General features: G+C 39.1%; 1 protein-coding gene and 2 long non-coding RNA genes across 4 annotated transcripts; all 3 read right to left on the minus strand.

The window, feature by feature from the left end:
* Nucleotides 1–475: 475 nt before the first annotated feature.
* On the minus strand, nucleotides 476–2,384 carry LOC146303948 (uncharacterized). Of its 2 annotated transcripts, none has more exons than XR_014769686.1 (3): nucleotides 2,240–2,384; nucleotides 1,927–2,102; nucleotides 476–1,835 (listed from the first exon to the last, which is right to left on the minus strand). It is a non-coding gene; the product is annotated as an uncharacterized LOC146303948 (long non-coding RNA). The 2 variants fall into 2 exon arrangements; XR_014769687.1 differs by having other exon boundaries at nucleotides 1,927–2,121.
* Nucleotides 2,385–2,582: 198 nt separating this feature from the next.
* On the minus strand, nucleotides 2,583–10,820 carry LOC146303949 (uncharacterized). Its single transcript, XM_084714322.1, has 2 exons — nucleotides 10,506–10,820; nucleotides 2,583–8,165 (listed from the first exon to the last, which is right to left on the minus strand). Exons 1-2 carry the CDS (start codon nucleotides 10,818–10,820, stop codon nucleotides 3,279–3,281), a joined length of 5,202 nt encoding a protein of 1,733 aa, XP_084570448.1. The 3' UTR covers nucleotides 2,583–3,278.
* Nucleotides 10,821–10,909: 89 nt separating this feature from the next.
* On the minus strand, nucleotides 10,910–14,739 carry LOC146303950 (uncharacterized). Its single transcript, XR_014769685.1, has 2 exons — nucleotides 13,623–14,739; nucleotides 10,910–11,759 (listed from the first exon to the last, which is right to left on the minus strand). It is a non-coding gene; the product is annotated as an uncharacterized LOC146303950 (long non-coding RNA).
* Nucleotides 14,740–20,815: the final 6,076 nt, after the last annotated feature.

Below are 20,815 nucleotides of genomic sequence, written 5' to 3' on the forward strand. Positions count from 1 at the left end.
TTCATTTCTTGCATTTTCCCCAAATGTCATCAGTGTTTGTGGACGAAAGCATAATGTCTAATGAATATCACAGAATGAATGGGCTGTTTGACGGCCGTTTGTTTAGAGATACTTACATAGGCTAGGGCTTGATATGAAACAACTGGAATTCATTGTGTAGCACCATGTTTTGGGATGACATGATACATTCTTTGTGTGAGGACCAACAGGTGTTTCAAAGTAATTAATTGGTTCTACGCCAATCAGAAACACAACTCAAATTGAATTGTAGAATTGAATAATAGAGGAGGATGTGCGGAAATTTTCTCATAAGCCAAAGATGGGCCAGCGGAGAAATCTGGGAACCACTTTTTTGCTTTCACACAAGTCAATTGTACAGCGCTGCACTCTTTTGGAAATGGTCCAAAATTTTTAACTTCATAGATTAAACACTACAAACATGCTATTTTTTAATGCTAATGTTGTGGATAATTTATTTAATCCTAATATCTGACATTTTACTCATAGCAGATATTTGCATCCATATGTCAGTCAAACTACTTTTGTAGTAACACAAAATTGACACAAGGGGGCAATTGCAAAATTTGAGCTAGATCTCATTGTTGTTACTCAATATTTTCCTGGCCACATTTTACAGTAAAAGCCTGACAGGAAATGAATTGCTTTGGGTTCTGAGTGAAATCTGTTTTCTAAATTTGCAGAGGGTGTCTGATGAACAATGAATACAGGGACTCCATTTTGTTTTAACTACTTGTATTAACAGTTTCACACTGTAACTGAAATACATCCCATGTGAAAATATGGCAGTGTCAGTCATATGAGAAAAAAAAGTAATGTATTTTTTCAATGGAATGAGCTATATGAATATGAAATAATTAATACTTTTCTTATTATTAAAAGCATGAATTAGCACTATATTTGAAAAGTCATGAGTGTACATCCACATCAAGGCAACACAGCATTTCCACACCATTGCAATACATGTCTTTGTTTGGACAATGAATTACATGTAATGTCTTGTAATATCAAAGTAAACACCAAATATCAAAAACAGACATAATGTTGGTATATTGTTAAAAAAGAAAATGAAATAATAAAAACTTGATCACAAAAAAGAAAGAAAGCAGTCATCATTATAATATCAATAAAAAAGAACCTTTTGCAAATATACCAAAATACACATATTGTTGTTTGTGTGTGTCCTTAAGCATGAACATATATGGTTACTTGACAGATGTTATATATATATATATATATATATGTATATATATATATATATATATATATATATATACACATATATATACATATGAATACAACCTGGCGTATCCAAATTTTCCCCTTACAAAATTCAGTGTTCAAATAAAACATTCAAGATGTTGTATATCATGAGTCTATGTCCCAAAAAAGTGCTATTTATTTAGTAAATACAAAGTCTTTCAGCCAAACAGTTGCCTCCTGGTCTGCTGTGTGGAGGGTGGCCAGTTCTCAACTCAGTTGTTGGAGAGGGCAGGCTTCATGTCCACATGGTGTATGACATGGACCAAACAGGGGCACAATGTTGCTGAGGTTTGTAGTGCAGAGGTTGAAATATCCCATTTTGCACCAGCAAGCTTGCTGAGCAAGTTGTTACAAGAGTTCACCTTGGTTGCCGTTACTTTTAAATGATTCTTGAAGGAAAGGGTCCTGTCAAGGGTCACGTCAGTGCTGAATATATGATATTTGATTATTTTGAGCACGGACATGGTAGACCACACTAGACAACGTAATCATGAGTCCCTTTGTCTTTGCCCACAGTCCTGATGTTGCACATCATAATACTGGCTTGGGAAAGTCTGAAAGAAAACAGAAAACATTTGTAGAATTAGTAATTATGGCACATCTATGGGCAAGGTTGGTAAACAGGTTAACTGAGTCATGGCCTACCTTTTCCTGATTGAAGAAGCAATCCAGTAGTTTTACCAGGGCAAAATCCTGCATGTTGATTATTGTAGTGCAACAGGAGAATGGAAGTGCCCCAAGTAACGAGGAGGGCTTTCTGTACATAGTTGACGGTCTGCCCAGGGGAGTTCCAGATGAATTTGGAGATGATGTCTGGGCTCCTAATAGATACAGACATGGCTATAATTTATGGAAACAATTTGAGGTAGATATAGGACATAGGATTAGGAATTGTAAGTGACATATTTAGCATGAAAAGCATGTGAATGTGATCAGTGTGTTAAAATGAGTTACTTACCTTTTTATGTGGCCTTGAACTTGTGATTGAAGGTATTCTGGACAACTTTAGCTTCATATGAGTCTTTGGATTAGGATGTGGTGTTCAAACAGGTGTAGGTTCCACAGCTTTTGATGGGGAATATTGGATGCTTCTCCACAGGTTCAGGTTTTTCTGTAAGAAAATAATTGTAATGAGGAGATATTTTGAGTCATATGTCATGATATAAAAGAGAAGGCAAAGCAGGTACAGAAAGAAAGAAAGAATGAGTGATTGTTTTTGCATGAAACAAGTTAACTGTACTATATGAATTAACATGCAGTCATACAAATAAGAAAGACATGATAAGTCAAATGATGGAGGTTTACCTGTTGAAGGAGAAGTAGTCTAGTTGCTGGATTGATATGGGATGCTGCCTCAGTGTGATAGTTCAGGACGTGTATGTATGCGTGCGTGTGTGTCTGTGTGTGTGTGTGTGTGTGTGTGCTTGTGTGTGTGGTAAGCTTCCTCAAATATGAAAATGACAATAACAAGGGTAATATTAACAGTGGTGGAAAGAAAGGCTATAGAAAGTGCATTATGTTCCCGGGCATGGTAGGTGTCATATACTCGAAGCATCAGCAGTCTCGGATGTACAGGTGATCAGTTAAATTGATTTTGTCATTTGGTATTAAAACATGTACACATCAGTGTGTATTTCATTGCTGAGCATGTCTGCATTGGCATAATGGGAGACTCTATTTATCTTTAATTTGGATCCCCGCTAGCTCCAACAAAGTGGTCGCTAGTCTTTATGGGGTCCATTGGAGTCTCCCAAGGTATTTTCTTTTCAGCAGACTAATGCTCAATTTCTCCATCAAAAAATTAATATATAGTTTTTGATGCAAGAAAGAGAATAATACATAAAAGACAATCCCATTTTAAAAACATAGTATAATCTGTCCTAAAAATAAATTATGTTGAAATTATTTACAAAATGCATGTGCAAACTTGTGACAGACTTAGAGACAGATGAAAATGATAATGGCAACATTCAATAATGTGTACTACGAAGATAAATCTACAGAACTGCAATACGTACCATTTCATGATAGCTGTAATAAATTGGCAGCACATCCACAAGTATGTTAGCACCATCTTTCACATAAACATGATCAATTAAAGTGCCTTTGTCAGTTGTTGCTGTTTGTACATACTGGGTGTAATTTTGTACAGTGAAAAATCTCACCAGCTTACCGTTATCCAGTGCATTTTCATTAAAGTCTCCCATAATGATTTTCATGCCAGGGCATTGATCAATGAGGTCAATCAGTTGTTTTAGATGTTGACAAAAGATGGCAACAGGATAACTCGCAGGTCTGTAAACAACAGCAGCAGTCAAGTTAATGCTCTTCACTTGAAATATCAGACATTCAATATTGTAGCATTTTGTAGGCCATATTTGAACATCTTTTGTCACTGAATGATATATTCCAACTCCACCATGAGAGTCTTGTTTCAAGTGTTGCAACTGTGTATGAGTGCTGTCATAACTTTGACCTCGAGAAACGTGTGTGAACTGGAAGCCTGTAAGACAAGGCTGCTGTGGTGGGTCATCAACTCCTAACCATGTCTCTGTAAGGCAAATGCAATCAGCATTATTCATTAGAGTGTTAGTTTCAACATCTGGAAAGTGAGCTTTAAGACTTTGAGTGTTGTGCAATATGATGGTGAAAGCAGATCGTGAGGTGTTGGTGGAAGAGAGAGGTGGTATAAATGGCTGCATTTTGCCAGTTGCTTCTGATACTTTTGCATTGCAATAAATGGCAGATTCTTTAAAGTCCTCAATTGTTAAGCCACTTAGACTTGTGACACGACTTAGAGCGACATATGCTTGTCCAGAGGAAAAAATCTTTTTGAGAGACACAACAACTCTGTCAATGGTTAAGCCTTGTACTTTGTGGATAGTGCATGCCCATGCCAACCTTATTGGATATTGTCTGCGTAAGCCTCCGTTACGGGTAACATGTTCTTCCTCAGGTTCTAGGATGGTAATCATTCTCCCTTCAGGGTCAATGGTGCGTGTTTTTGCCCGCTGTTTTTGACCAACCCTGGGGTCATCAAATGCCACGTGGATGGAAGTTGGGAAATTTTGCTCATTGTCTTCACTATCTTGATTGGCATTCACCATTTTTGCAATAGTTCCAAAAGCACCGTTTACGAGTCCATCAGACACATCGATGTTTTTCAGCAACATGATACGAGCTCCTATTCCTACATGGATGTATTTCTGGAGACAAGTATTATAAACCTTGTGATGATGGCCATCCTTTATCTGAAGTCTTCCTGTCTCAGCATTTCTCTCATAATCACGTGCTTTTATGGTGACAGACTCTGGACAGGTCACATTTAAGCGTTTCAGGTTATAATCATCAACCTCTTTATTTGTAGCATAAATGTGCAATGCGTCGTTGTCTTCTCCAGTTTCACAACTTTTAAGCATTTCAACATCAGAGTCTCGAAGAGGTGTGTCCTTTGCACGAGTGCGTATGCGATTCAAGGCATGAGCAAAGTCTGAGTCCTTTTGCCTGACTACTTGAGTCAGCTCAGCAATATGGAATTCATCCTCCCATAGGTTTATGTACTTGAAGTCATTGTACAAAGCAGAACCTTTCACTGGGGGCAACTGATAAAAGTCTCCGACTGCAAGAATACACACCTTAGCAAATGCGGTGTTGTCACCTGGTTGCTTGATTTGTCTCAATCTTCCATGTACATATGTTAAAAGTCTGTGGTCAACCATAGATATTTCATCGATGATCAATATTTCAAGGTTTCCTAGTTTTGCACGCAAAGAGTTTATTTTTTCTTCTGTCAAGTTTTTGATGGGTAGGGACAGGTCTGTTCCGATTGAAAATGTATTATGTATAGTATTTGCATTTATGTTGTAGGCAGCTACACCCGTCGGGGCTGTTAGTACAACAGTAGTGGCATCTGGTTGATCAGGATGGAGTCTTTTGAGAATTTTAGTTGACTCATAATAAATAGCCTTGATCAAATGGCTTTTGCCTGTTCCTGCTCCACCGGTAATGAATACTTTTAGGGGCTGAGGATTCTCACCATTGACTTTCTGCAAACACCACTGTCGAACTTTGTAGAAAACTGCAGACTGCTCCTCATTCAAAGATCGTAACAACTGTAAAGCATCAGCTCTTGTCATTTGAGTTCCATTAGCTTCTACTGTGTAAACAGATTGTTTATTTGGCTGTAGATCTGGGATGTTATCATTACTGCACTGTTCATCATTTGTGTCACTGGTGTCTTCCTCTGTTAATTTTTGACATTCCAGTCTTTCAAGCTCAGCTTGAGGGCAAATCTGTGACCACGCATCTTCCAGTTCCCCATTTTCTTTCAACATCTTTTCCGCTTCATCTATTTGGTCAGCTTCTTTCTCAAACAGAGCACGGTTTCTACCCACTATAGATTTGACATTCTCCAATGTGTCGTTCTCATTGTTCACAGCACCATGGTCATAAAAGTCTTTGTATGTTTCAAACTGTGCAGGTTTCAGTTGGCAGTCCAAATAATGGGGCAAAAATAGTTGCAGTATGCTGTGGTGGTAGGCTTCAGATTGCTTCAGTGGTGACAATCTTGGATAACGGATCACAGCAGGTTTCTCTTCATTTGTTCTTTTGGTAACAAAGCCAAACTTATTTTTCAACTGGATCACATTACTATTATCACCTTTGGGGATTTGTGATTTAGGAAGAGCTCTGTACTCTGAGGCAAATGTTGCAAGGCACATGTTTAGAAATGGTGGCGTGTCTGGTCTGTTTTTGTATCGGTCCACAATGTTTTTCATCCATAAATGCTGGTCGTCAGTCTGACTGTTATCATGTTGCTGTTTAAGTTGACTCAACGGTACACTCATTCTAACAGGATGTTCACCAGTTGGTATGAACTGTGTGCCACGTGAACAGTGTTTGAGTGGTAGGCCCGTTAATCTGTAACAACATTCTTGTGCTGAAACTTGTCGGCTTTGCAAGAAAACTGTGCCAATTTTTTTCATTGACTCCTTGGCCTCTAAATTTCCATTCATGGCCTCCTTTTGAGCCTGATCAAGCAACAGTCCCATTTCTCGTTCACTTTTGAGGGCATATGAAATAATGTACACGACACATGAATATGCATCAACAACAAACTGAATGTCCATGTTTGCTCGCCAGCAGCGAAGTAGATCAGGATTGTACTGGTTTAGCCAAACATCTTGTGGTTTCCGTTGTAGTACGATGCTCGTCCTTTTGGTAAGCTGACAATTTGCTTTCTGAAACAATTCTTGTGATATGCCAAAATATTCAAAAAATTGCTCAGCAGAGTGGAACTTTTGTCTTTGTTCACAGTTTGAGAGTACAGTTTTCATTTGTTCAAACAGTTTCTCAACGCTTTCAGTTTCCATGACAACTGGGCGGAAAAGAATTTCCCCTTCACGTGTTTCAGAGCCAGTCTCTTGTTGTTCCTTAAATTCTGCATCAACACCTGGTCTGGTTATAAATGTGCGCTCTGAGACAGGTCTTGGAAAGTTGAATCTGCAATGTATTTCTCCTTTCTTCTTCTTTGCATTGTTTTTGTCACAAGATTTTGCATGGTATTCACTATGTTTCTGCACATCAATTAAATCCAACAGGTCCGGATCAGATGGCATTTGACACGTGACATATTTATCACAGAACTCTACAACTTCTGCATCAGAGTCTTTGTCTATTTTTGGAGCTTTGTCAACCCAAAATACCGCGTGTATGTGGGGCGAGCCACGCATCTGAAACTCCACTCGATAAAAGTAGTCTGTGATCTTGCCTATTGGTGCTGCAGGGCTCTGGATAACATCTCTTAGGAAGCAATGCCATCGGTAGTCAAACATCCTGGCTGCAGTTACTGGATTGTGTTTTAATAATGCGCATTTGTCTAGCCATGAAAGGTCTTCCAGGTTCACTTGTTTACGTTCTTGCCTTAGCATAGCATTCAGCATTTCAGGCCATCTCATGTCAGCAGAGCTAAATGAACAGAACCATGTAGGAATACCAAGCTGTCTTATCATTGCAAACACATCTTTCTGTGCTGCTTGCCAAAATGGAGGTGTTCCTCTGATAGGCCTGAGAAATTTGTAACCCTCATCAAAGTGCAGAATTTTTTTCAAAGATTCCAGGTCTGTAAGCATCTCTGTGGTAACCTTTTCCTTCAAACCTTTATCTGTTCCTTTTCTCATTGCTATTGACACATTTGACAGTATTTGATTCAGTTCTGACATATATTGAGCATAGAATAAATAGTCAGTGTTTTGAGCAAAACGGCCATCTGCATTAAGTATGCGTTGATTGAAATATTTGCATAGTGTTATTCTTTCTGGGCGCTCATCGTGAAAAGTAGGTGCTCCTTTGGGAAATAAGACTGGGAAACATTTGGGTTCATTTGTGCCATCAGACAACAGTCTAATTGGAGAATTCTCTTCTGCTGGGGCAATGGATAAAATGCCATCAAAATGCTGATCTAGAATCTCTTGACCCAAATCCACAGGTTGCAAACAAGAGGATGCAAACATCCCATGCTGGTCTTTAATGTGTGAAAAATCTTGTATTTCTGGTGCATCATCATCTTCAACTTTTTCATTACTTTCAGTCATCTCATCTTCAATTGTTTCATTCTCTGTTTCCTCTAATGTGTTGATCCAGTTTGGGTTGATACTCACATCCTTGTACCATGTATTGTTGAGTATTAGATAATTCAGACCACTTTTGATTTTTGCAGTATCCACATGCATGTCTTGATAGTGTCCTTTGTAGGTCAATTTACGTTTCAGTTTCATCCTCACCAATTTATCCTCACTTTCATCCCTTGGCAAGATGCTGGTCACGTGCGACAGATTGGATGGCACACACACAGTTGGTCCTTGCACAGAGTTCTGGCCTCCCTTCTTCAACGGTATGAATCGGACAAAGGGAATGTGCAGAGAAATGAGGTGTTGTTCCAACTCATTGAGACATTCTAGCTCAGGTGGAATGGGTTTCAAATGCAAGTTGTTAGCAACACTCTGGGCAGGCACTTTGCCCTTGAGAAGATGCCTATCACATGTATGACAGATCCACAATTTGGAAAAAGCCTCATCTTGAAAACTGCAAGTTTTTCCACATAATTTATCACATACATGCAAATATGTACTTGTTATACATTTATCAGCAAGTGCGTTGCCATCAGAACCCACAGCAGAATATTTGTTTTTCATACAGCCTTTGACTTGGTACCTGAAGAGAAGTCTGTGGCAACAACAGCAGACATATTCGGGGCCATTCTTTACTGTTTTATGGAAATCCTCTATGACACAAGTAATGTCAAATTTCCTGTCCTTTTGCTTTTGAACACTGGCACGTTTTTTACTTTTAATTGCATCTCTGAATTTTTCATCAGTGTGATACTTCTGCATTGTTGCCTCACATAATCGTTTCTTCAGATCTGGTGTATTTGCATATCTGTTTTTACTCTGGTCACGAACACTTTGCTGAAACACATGGTCAGAAGCATATTTTTTCTTGCTGTGGTCACGAACACTTTGCTGAAACACATCGTCAGAAGCATATCTTTTCTTGCTGTGGTCACGAACACTTTGCTGAAACACATGGTCAGAAGCATATCTTTTCTTGCTGTGGTCACGAACACTTTGCTGAAACACATGGTCAGAAGCATATCTTTTCTTGCTGTGGTCACGAACACTTTGCTGAAACACATGGTCAGAAGCATATCTTTTCTTGCTGTGGTCACGAACACTTTGCTGAAACACATGGTCAGAAGCATATCTTTTCTTGCTGTGGTCACGAACACTTTGCTGAAACACATCGTCAGAAGCATATCTTTTCTTGCTGTGGTCACGAACACTTTGCTGAAACACATGGTCAGAAGCATATCTTTTCTTGCTGTGGTCACGAACACTTTGCTGAAACACATGGTCAGAAGCATATCTTTTCTTGCTGTGATCACGAACACTTTGCTGAAACACATGGTCAGAAGCATATCTTTTCTTGCTGTGGTCACGAACACGTTGCTGAAACACATGGTCAGAAGCATATCTTTTCTTGCTCTGCTCACAAACATGCTGTTGAAACACTTCGTTAGAAGCATATCTTTTCTTACTACGCTCACAAGTATGGTGTTTATACTCCAAGTCTGTATAGTACTTTTTGTGACTTGCATTCCTAGTGGAATTTCTGTATTGCTCATTTGTTGCATATTTTTTTCTTTCTCTTTCTAGATGATTAGCTTTTGTTGTGACATACATTGCTTTTCTCTTCTTTGAAATCTCCTCTTTGTTCGCTGCATAGGTTTCCTCCAAAGCCTTCAACTTCCTCTTTCTTGACCAACGATCTGCATGATATAGTTCTTTCTTTGTATTTCCATCTGAACTTTGTTCATCTTGACCGCCCTGTTTGTCAAATGAGGCACATATGGAGTCGTTGTGTGCATCCTTTACACATGTCACAACATCATAATGATTCCCATCCTTGTGATTCAGGTAAATGGCCTCAGCACTTCTGTTTCCTGCTTGATGGTTACCTGGTATGTGAATGCATGGGTAATGATTCCATCTGTCTGCATTAAATGTGTATATGTCAACCTGCAGTAGGTTAGCAGCTGCCCAGATTTCAATCTCAGTGGCAAACATACCTGAGCATTTCATGTTTGAACTGTTAAGATGATCTGGAATAGAGGAACGGCCAGCTCTCAAGTACTTGTGGAATTCTGCTGCATTTGTTTCCAGGTGCTGAACGATTCCCCGGCGCAATTTCATGTGTCCATTCTCACTTCCTGAAATGGCATAGGATAAAGCTCGAAAGAAACAATTGCCATCACCTGCAATTGATTTAGTTTCACAGACTCTTCCCATAGCTGGCATTCCCTGAGGTGGCAGCTGCTTTGTATTCTCATTTCTCACACCCATCTGTGAACAAAGTCTTCCTTTTGTCACTGCACTCAGTGGCTTGTATGGAAATGACATCTTGGATACATTTGTTATCTCAACATCTGTATTTGTATCAGTGTCATTGCCATGTGATGTGTTCATAGCACTTACTGGTTGTGGGCTGTTTGCAATTATCTGCACATCAGAATTAGTTAAGTCAAAGGAATCTATCTTGTTTTTGGTTATATGTTCATACAAGGAGTTGGTGCATGTAGCTGGTGTTTTACCGGTATGTTCTCCCTTCAACACAGCACTGTAAAGTGGTCTCTGTATTTGACTTTTGTTGACATTGCTGTCTGTTACATTGTCTTCCTTGGTGGTTGGCATGTCGCAATGTTGCACCTTGTCGCCAGTGATTCTCACCGTGACTCCTCTGACCTCAAATGGCATGTCTTCAAATGTGCGGAAATAAGGAACCAGTTGTCGGGCCAGCTTCTCCAGGTGCTCATACAGCGCTCTGTAGTCGGAGTGATAAACAACCACAGCTTTACCTGTCTTTCCATCCACGTGACCTTGACTGTTGCGTTTGTGAGGATCAAATACAGCAAAATGGCCGCACTGCTTGACAACCACACATGTGTTACTACCAAAAGTGACAAAGCAGGCATCATGATCCATCAGTGCTCTTTGGATTGCTATGTCCAATGGTACATTAATATCTCTCATATCTGAATCATCAGGCTCATCAAAAACACCAACCGCACCACTGAAAGCTGGACCCCAATTTATTGAGAAGTGTGCATCTTTCATTACATATGCATTTGGTAACTCATCAAGAAGCAGATATCCACTTTTCCCACTTATTTGACCACCATCTTTAAGAGTAGTGTACAACTTGTTGCCTTCTTTAAGAACAGTGTCAACATCATTACTCTTCCTGTCATTACTCCAGGTTGTTATGCTTTTCAACTTATTCATCATCACTGCTGCTAAACTGTTAGCTACACACTGTTTACCTGCATTATCCCCAAATTGGTAGTGGAGCTGTGAGAATGACCCTTGTACAAAAAACTTTACAGGTGCTTGGGCCATACTGGTTTCAGCAGGAGCACTTTCATCAGGATGGTTTTCTGCAAGCTTGGATTCAGCAGGAGGCGCCTCAACAGCTTCGGTCATGGTGGCAGGGACATGCATTTCAACACACTGCTTATGGACAGGAATATCAGACATGTGATTATTCTGTTCAGGAACATTGCCAGAGTTGGGCAGAGATTGAGCAGAGGGAGGCAGAGAGTGATCAGAGACAGGCAGAGGTTGTTCAGAGGTTTTCAGAGGTTTTTCAGGGGTTTTTTCAGAGGTTTTTTCAGAGCTTTTCATTGTTTCATCAGAGTTTTGCGCTTTTTCAGCATATTTCAGAGTTTTGTCAGAGTTTTGCGCTTTTTCAGCATATTTCAGAGTATTCTCAGAGTTTTTGCTCGCTATCACAGCGTACTGGTGGGGATGGATTTCTCCAGTGCCCAAGCCAGGGTCATCGGGGGGAGGCGGGACACTGGACTGCTTGCGGGCAGCCCAGGTCTTCCTCATGTGCTCAGCACGACGGTTCACCTTGCGTGGCATCTGAAAGACACATGGACAAAGCAACCAATTATTTATTACAATATTTCTATTCCCACATCATTACTCATAAGTGTGACTCTGAATTAACTTGCAATCAGTGTGATTCAACATTATTTCTTTTTTTTTTATTTACATGTTGATGACAATACAATGACAGTGGGAACAAACAAGATGAATCATCCCATGGGTACTTGTATGCGTGTCTGTTCTTGATACATGCTTGGGGAAAAAGTGAGGTATATGCATAATAGCACAATACAATATGATTTAATAATATAACTATGTAATGTACTATGATATAATGTAATATAGTATAACAGCCTAGTACACTGTGATCTAATAGAACATGATATGGTTTAAATGTTCAACGAGCCGACATGAAAACTCATGAATTCATCCACTAGGTCAAGAAATTATGTTCGTCAATGACATTAATTTATAGAGTAAAGGAAATGTGTAGTATCAGACAACACAAAACCACGATAGCTCATTTTATCGATATATAAAACACTGTTGACTTCATCAGCATCACAAGCTTAATCACTTTCTAGATGTGTGATCACTATGGATATTAATCAACAACCTACACGATGTACTTCACTCATATAGTAAGGATGGACAAAACATTGAATTACAAACCATAGCACTGCAATGTTGTGTATGAAGTACTTGTGTTATGTACTTTTTACTACCCTACATGCATCTTACATCTTTAGTTATTACTAGTTGTTTTCCAGTTACAACAATTCTTTACCAATCTTTAATATGTGCCTTTCAATTTAAATCTTTCTCATAAAATGAAGGATCAAGTGATCCTTCCAGGGTGGCTGTGAGGGCACGATGGGTCATCCATTTTAACATGATTGGGGGTTAAAGTCCTGGATCCTCCTGTCCACATGTTGAGGTTAACACTCAAAAAACACTGAACCTTAAATACCTCCTGATGGTTAATCAGCCCCTATCATGGTAACCTGCTTTCATCAATGTGTAAATGTGTATCTAAATGATACACAAAATGATTAAATTTTATGGGTAATAGTGCTCAATAACCTTAACACGTTGACAAAGCTGCCTTACATCTTATGCTAAATAAATTATTCAACCTCTTCATTTGAATTGGCATGAAAACCAGGCTGTTTTGGGGAGCTCCGAAAAGTTTGGCTTCTTAGAACAGGCATGCCCCCCCCCCATCAATCATAGAATCTGCTTTGCAATATTTTTCTACAACTTACACTATGGTGTGATAATTTAAACTCTCAAAAAAAATTGAATTTTTCATTAAGTACATTCTGATAAGACTAAAATACTTTTACTCAGGTCAGGTATTACTACTTTTAAGAGTATAGGAACCCTTCTTTCACCACCATTCATACATACCTGTATGTTTGTTGAGGAAAGTTTTCAGATCACAATGTTGATAGAAGATACCCATGGAAAAAGAAAATGAACTAATCAGTGACATGCAATAGGGATGAAGAAGGGCAGTTATCATTTTGTCAGTTGCTGCATACTTGTGTGACATGCACAAGATATATACACACATCTCCTTCTTGGCATTTGTAGTTACAAACTTGAAGTCCTTTGATGCTCATTAATTATTAACATGAGTAACACAGACAACCGGCACTCATAAGGCCTCTTAAGTTTTTAATCCAGGCAGCAGCACAAAGATGTGTTTCACTCTCTGGATTTGAAACTGCATAAATTATGGCGTGGTCTGTGGATTAGCAATTTTGCTCCTGAAATGCCTTATACCAGAGCCCACACATTAAATTGGCATGCTAATCATTTCGAAAAGAGCATATTTAGTTTAGGGCTCTTTAAGATCATAAGAACCCTTCTTTCACCACCATTCATACATACCTCTAAGTTTGTTGAAGCAAGTTTTCAGACCATGATGTTGATAGAAGATACCCATGGAAAGAGAAAATGAACCAATCATTGACAGACAAAACCTGCATCAATACATGCTCATGTGACATGATGCACAACTGAAAAAATTAAACAGCATGAGAAACAGTAACATTTTAATCACACCACATTCAAGAAGACTGATTAAAACATGTTGACACAAAAGTGACAAGCACAATCAATGCTGATTACGCATAATCATATTAATGTAATTATAATGTATTATAATTTAAGTATAAACTGAATGTGTAATGATTTGGGGAAATAGCACATATTGATATTATTTGTTAGTATGAGTTAAGCCATTCCCTATTGGAACAAACATTTTGCCACTTACTTACATTGTTTATTTACCATTAATAAGTAAAAGGCACAATAACATAAGTGGGTATCTATTATAAAATGCTGACATCTTAATATTCTAATTCAACAAAGAGTTAATATTTCCCTCTCAAGTGTATTTGGAACTGTATGTTTTTTTTCTAAATAACCGAGCAAAAACCTTATCAAGCTAACTGAATAATACTGATGGTTTCTGGCATAGCTTGTTTCTCTGCCACCGTCCGTTACACTGTAGATAACGCTCTTCTGCTCGCGGGGGGGGGGGGCGCGCTAATGCTACTGCTTTATCCACAGCTGCCTTGCTAAGTGAAGCTATTGGGCTGACTGAGGGATAGCGATGCTGTGGCTAAAAAGGCAGCTTAACAGGCGAAGACACTCGGTTCGCAGGGCGTATGCATAGCGATACTACCGCTAGCACGTAAGCTAATGCTACGGTTAGCACGTAAGCTAATGCTACGGTTAGCACGTAAGCTAACGCTACGGTTAGCACGTAAGATAAAGCTAGGTTAGCACCGAAGCTAATGCTATCGCTAATAAACGCAGTCAAAGGCAGTCGTACATGTTAAAACTGCGGTCTTTACAACTGCGTTGGTTTACTTAAGTGTCATCACATACACACCATAAACACACTCCGTTATCATATAGGTGGCTTCCAGCGATTTTTGTCAAGCATGGTTAAATGTATAATCTTGTGAGAGCAAAGACGGCCATGTGCGACTTACCTCTTCGAAGTCAAGTCAGAAAAGGAAGTTCATCGGACTGTAGCCACAGGTTATCCAGACCACACGTGACTGTTAATAAACTGTAAATAAAACTTTATTTATAAAATCTTTCTTTCTTTCTTTCTTTCTTTAAGTTCAACTTAAAATATTAAATACTAAAACATTGCCTTAGTCAATAGTATAATGAACAAATTATATCAGGATTTGGAGCCTTTTTACTTTCAAGTTACATTTTGTATTTCTTATAATTTTTTATTTAATTAGTCAAATTAGATTAATTGGATAGAAGACTACTAGTACTACTAATACTACTACTACTACTACTACTACTACTAATAATAATAATAATAATAATAATAATTAATAATAATAATAATTTATTGTGGGAAAAACTTACATTTAATCACTCAAAAAGATTATTCCACAGATAATTTTAGTAGCAGAACATGTCAAAATAAATGTTGTAAGGGTTTTGTTTGTTGGTCAAAAAACAGCATAGTTCATCTTGATAACATCCAAAAACTGTCTGTTCTCAATTTTTCTGTGGAATCTCCTAATTACAGTGGTTATTGTAGCAAAAGTAGCGAAATGGCTGAGTAGATTTTTGGGAAAAACATAAACCCTCAAAAGACGAATGTTGCACTGATGCAATGTTTGCACGTGTTTGACAAAACATCAAACAACTTCTAAACGGTTTATGATAGAGACAAGCTGCAAACGGCATTTGATTCGCCGGATTCTCCGCTTTCCAAGGGTCCTTGAATGTTGCATCTGCGACCGGAAGTATCGGCACAGAGTCCGTGTATTTCCGAGGTACTGAAACAGAGCTAACCAAGCATAACACCGACGCTAGATCGCACGCGGTATCGACGCGACGCTTGCACATGTCTCACAAAACATCAACAAAACATGACAACTTCCGAACCGTTTATGATAGAAACGAGCTATAAACAGCATCTGAATCGTGAGATTCTCTGCTTTCCGAGGGTCCCTGAACTATGCCTTTTTGACAACAAAGCCTGTGTGTAATCACGTGATTATCATGTGACGCCAGAGGCACGGGAGTGAGATAATCCTCTGCTGGCCTCACCATCATTATTGTTATTATCATCATTAATATTATTATTTCATCTTTTATAATAATTATTGTGACTATTCTGAAGCACTTTGTTACCTGTTTGTTATTTGTTTTATTATTACTATCATCATTATGATGAATCATTTGTCTTAAGAAAGTTGTCATTTCAAGACAAAAAAAATAAAAAATTCTGGTCTTCCATTTATCAACAGATTGGCCATTTTCCAACATGAATAAAACTCTTCTATGAGAGCCAAAGTCATTTAAGTCATTAATTATTGTTGGTATATGAACATGTTGACAAAATCTACATTTATTTTTCCTGTTAGTTGCTGATGTTTAGTATATTGTGTGTGTATATTAGGTCTTTAGTGGTAAAGTCCGCCTCAGTTAGCTGTAACTCACAGAAGAAAAAGGGTATTTGCACAAAACTTCATATGTAGCTTCAAAACACTGAAGTACAACTTTTCACATTGAAAAAAAAACTACCCTGGTTGACTGAGATATTCAACAAAACAAGTTTTCTTTACTGGGCGATTTTATTTTTTTGTGAAATATGGCATGCTCATTCAAAGGTCATGCATAAATGTGATTTTACACTGCATCACATAAAATGGTAGATTTTCCTGAATATGGTGTATAATACTTGGTACTACCTCAAAAAATAAGCTCAATATGGACAAAATATAGAACTATTTCCAGGCATTTTTAGGTTGGGTTAGTCTTTTAAGAGCTGCACCCAAACATTGTAATGTCAGCAGCAAGTCTAGGAGAGCTGTGGTCTATGACACTGTTGTGTTCATATGGCGCCCCCTGATGGAGAATATTTAGATAATCCACGATGTGGCGAATATAGGATACATGAACAGGAAACGTGCGATAATTTCAACTGTGGTATGCCAAATCACAAAGAAGAGCTATGTGTACTATATGACAGAATTGTGCAGGGTCTGAATGAGGCTAGTAAACCACTCATTCAGAGAAAAGCAAAGAAGTGCAGCTTCAGGCCAGCCTGGAATGAGTATGTGGATGAACTCCACCAGCAAGCCAGAGAAGCTTTTAAAAATTGGTTTATTGCTGGTAAATCAAGGCATGGACCTGAGTGTGAAATTAAAAAGAAAGCTGTTGCTAGGTTCAAATATGCAGTACATTATATTAAGAGGAATGAACTGACTCTGAGAGCAAATGCATTGGCTAGGAAGATGCAACAAAATGATGTTAACGATTTTTGGAATGAAGTCAAGATTATGAATCATAGTAAAATACCTTTGTCCTCCAGTATGGAGGGGGTAAGTGGCAGTGTAAATATTATGGAATTATGGAGAAGACATTGCATGGAGCTTTTTAACTGTGTTAAAAGTGATGTTTTTACTGTTGGCGATGTATCTCATGATAATGTGGTCATAAGGCCTGATGATATAAGTTACGCAATTGGGAAATTGGCTTTAAACAAATCCTGTGGCCTTCATCTGATCTCTGCAGAGCATTTGAAATTTTCATAAATGAAATTTTCATTTTCAGGAATGAATGAATGAGTGAATGAATGAACTAGAAAATTTCACATGAAATTTTGAGTGTGCCTGATGCTCACTGCCAACTAGTATCCCCATACCAATATGCTAATTATTAATAGCAGTAAATGTATCACTGTGTGTCTGTGTGTGTGTGTGTATGTTCACGCACTGTCGTGCATTTGTGTATGTGTGAGTGTGTTTGTCTGTCTGCGTGTATGTCCACTTACAGATAGAAAAAACAGCTTAATTAAACAGCTAAAAAAGACTGCAGTCTAAAATGTCCAAGATGGACACAGAAAGACAGCGACAGACAGACCCAGACAGGCAGACTAACACATATGTAATTGCCTCTGTATGATGAGGCTTTAACTACAAAGAAGTCAGGTTGCTGAAATAGGCCCTTTCAAATTTGACCATGCTGTGACACACAGACGATTGGCCGAACGGCTGGAGTTGATTCAGCCAATCACCGGTAGGCAATGGCACAGTCAAATTTAAATACACCGAGAAAAGGCAGAAACTGAGCCAAAAGTTCCTCTGTGCTGTGACACACAGACGATTGGCCGAATGGCTGGAGTTGATTCAGCCAATCGCCGGTCGGCAATGGCACAGTCATATTTAAATACACCGAGAAAAGGCAGAAAGTGAGCCAAAAGTTGCTCTCAAACTCCAACTGTTTAATGAAAAACCGTAAGTGCTACAGCTACAAAAAGCACACCGTCGGCGAGAGGACGGGATGCGGATCGCAAAGTTGTAAATTTCATTTCTGTGGTGTGAAAAATGAGGCCAGAGCCGCGATGGACATAACTGGAACAGTCTGCTTTCTTCCAGAAATTTGGGCTCTCGCTTAACATGGGAGCGAATGGGGCAGGTGGTCGGACTTGTCGTCGTTTCAGACCTCCTGCGGCCAAAACCCTAAATCCGTTTTCTTCAGCGGTCGCACCTCTGCGACCGGAACGGCTTTTCCTACAATTTGGTGTACAATTTGTGTATGTAGAGTGAACGATGCGGCCGCACCGGCGAGTTTAAGAGAAAATTTCTTGAGGATTTCAGAGGTGCTGTGCACTCTAGCGATGACATCACCCACTCTAAGTTGCAACATTCCACGCAATACACACCCATTATAAATTCTGAGAAGGGCTGAAAACTTCATGATTTTTAAACAGCTGGTGTAGAAAAACTAAAAGAGATATGGAAAATACGAATCGGTCACTGAAAGTCGACGGCGATGTCAACGTTTCAGAGTTGGAATGGAGTTTCTACGTGAATGTATGAGTTGGTGAAGCGTGGGTGAAGATGAGTGAGTTTGAAGGATTTTCTCATCCACTTCCATTATAACCAAGTTTCAGAAAACACTGAATATTTTGGAAAGTTTGAATGGTATTGAAAAGTTGAATCATATGTAAAAAGTCAAGGAATTGCTGAACATTTTACAGTTTGAATGGAGTTTCTAGCTGAAAGTATGAATCGGTAGTTACCGTTTGAAAAAAGGTGAAATGTTGTGATTTTGGAAGATTCCCTCATTCATTTTCAATGGGAAAACGGTTTGGGAAAAAACAAGAATATCTGGGAATGGCGGTGGCGCCCCCTATGTGCCAATCTCAAAATCTTTTTGAGGGTGTGCTTCCAAGCCTCATTGTGGACCTACCCACCAAGATTGGTGACAATAGGTCAAAGGGCGTGGGACTTATGGCCAATCGATTCTAAGCTCCGCCCACAGCGAAGATTCATCGGTCCGTGGCGGCCGTGTTTTTTGACCAATCTGGCTCATTTGTAATAGAAATGTGTCTCATCATCCCCCAAAGCCGTGTACCAAATTTGGTGGCGATGGAGTCAAAACTGTAAAAGTTTATGTCATTTTACTGTTTTTAACATTATTAAAATTAGCAAAAATTCTGTAAGGGCGGCGTTCATGGTGCAAGAGGCTTTTTTGTAGAGGATAATCGGGAGGACGTGTGTGTAAAAGTTCAAGTCAATAGCACTTGCGGTGCGGCGGGCAGAGCCTTTCAAACTTAAACTCTATGTTATAGCGCCCCCATGAGGCCGATTGGGACCAATTTTTTTGAGCAATATTTGGATGTCATTTATAGTCCATGTACCAAGTTTCATGTCCCTAGGTCCTTCCAGCTGGTCATAAATTAATAAAACGCAAATTATGACGGTTAATGACGAATAGGCCACGCCCACTTGCACCTATCAACATGGCACTCAAGATCTTAGTTAATAGCCACCCCTAGAGCATGCATACCAAATTTGGTGAAATTCCATCCAATGGTCTTTGAGATACAGATGTGTGGCATTTATAGCGCCCCCTATAGGCTGAGCTCAAAATGTTTTGGTAGGCAGCTGCCCAGTCTCATTGTGGACCTATCCACCAAGTTTGGTGATGATAGGTCAAAGGGTGTGGGAGTTATGGCCAATCAATTCTAAGCTCCGCCCACAGCGAAGATTCATTGGTCCGTGGCGGCCGTGTTTTTTGATCAATCTGGCTCATTTGTAATAGAAATGTGTCTGGTCATCCCCCGAAGCTCTGTACCAAATTTGGTGTTGATGGAGTCAAAATTGTAAAAGTTTATGTCATTTTACTGTTTTTCAAATTATGCAAATTAGCAAAAAATCTAGTATGACGGACCTTCATGGTCCTAGAGGCTTTTTTGTAGAGGACATTGAGCTGGACATGTGTGTCAACTTTCAAGTCAATCAGACTTATGGTGTGAGGGGCGTGGCCTCCCCAAAAAGTCATTTTTAAGCCTTAATTACAGCGCCACCATGTGGCCGACTGGGCTCATATTTTAATAGAAGTTGATGCACATCATTTCCAATCAATGGGCCAAGTTTCAGTTTTCTGGCTCATTCCAGCTCACGGGAATTTTAGCTCAAGCGGCAGACAACAAAAAATAATAATAATAATAATAATAATAATAATAATAATAATAATAAACCGGTACAATCTTAGAAGGGTTCTACCCCTTCGGGGTTAGAACCCTAATAATAATAAACCGGTACAATCTTAGAAGGGTTCTACCCCTTCGGGGTTAGAACCCTAAATATAGCCGCAAGCGGCAATTTGCGGGTTCTAACCTGTTCCGCCCCAAACCAGCCACCGTGACCCTCACCACCCAGCGTGACCCTCATCTGCCGTAGCGCAAGACGTTCCCCACCCTGTCCCCGAAAGCTCCAAGCGACACATACTCTTTCCAAGTCACACATTTCTTGAAATGGGCTTTTCAGCCAGCCTGCACGCTAATGACATTTGTGGTATACTTTCACACAGAGACTCCATTTGAACATCAAAACATACATTGAAATTGTACCTATCGATGTGTATTTCAAAGTTTCAATAGGTATTTTAATGTTTAAGCAATCACAGTTCCACGATCATGATCATTTTGGGAGAAATGTGGAGATAATATGGGAGAGGCTGTAAAATATTCTGTAAGGCTAAAGACACAGATGTGAGTGTACTATTATGATTTGACCTAAATGAAG

This window comes from Lutjanus erythropterus, unplaced genomic scaffold, assembly GCF_056507025.1.
Source record: "Lutjanus erythropterus isolate fLutEry1 unplaced genomic scaffold, fLutEry1.hap2 Scaffold_194, whole genome shotgun sequence".
Classification (NCBI taxonomy): Eukaryota; Metazoa; Chordata; class Actinopteri; order Lutjaniformes; family Lutjanidae; genus Lutjanus; species Lutjanus erythropterus.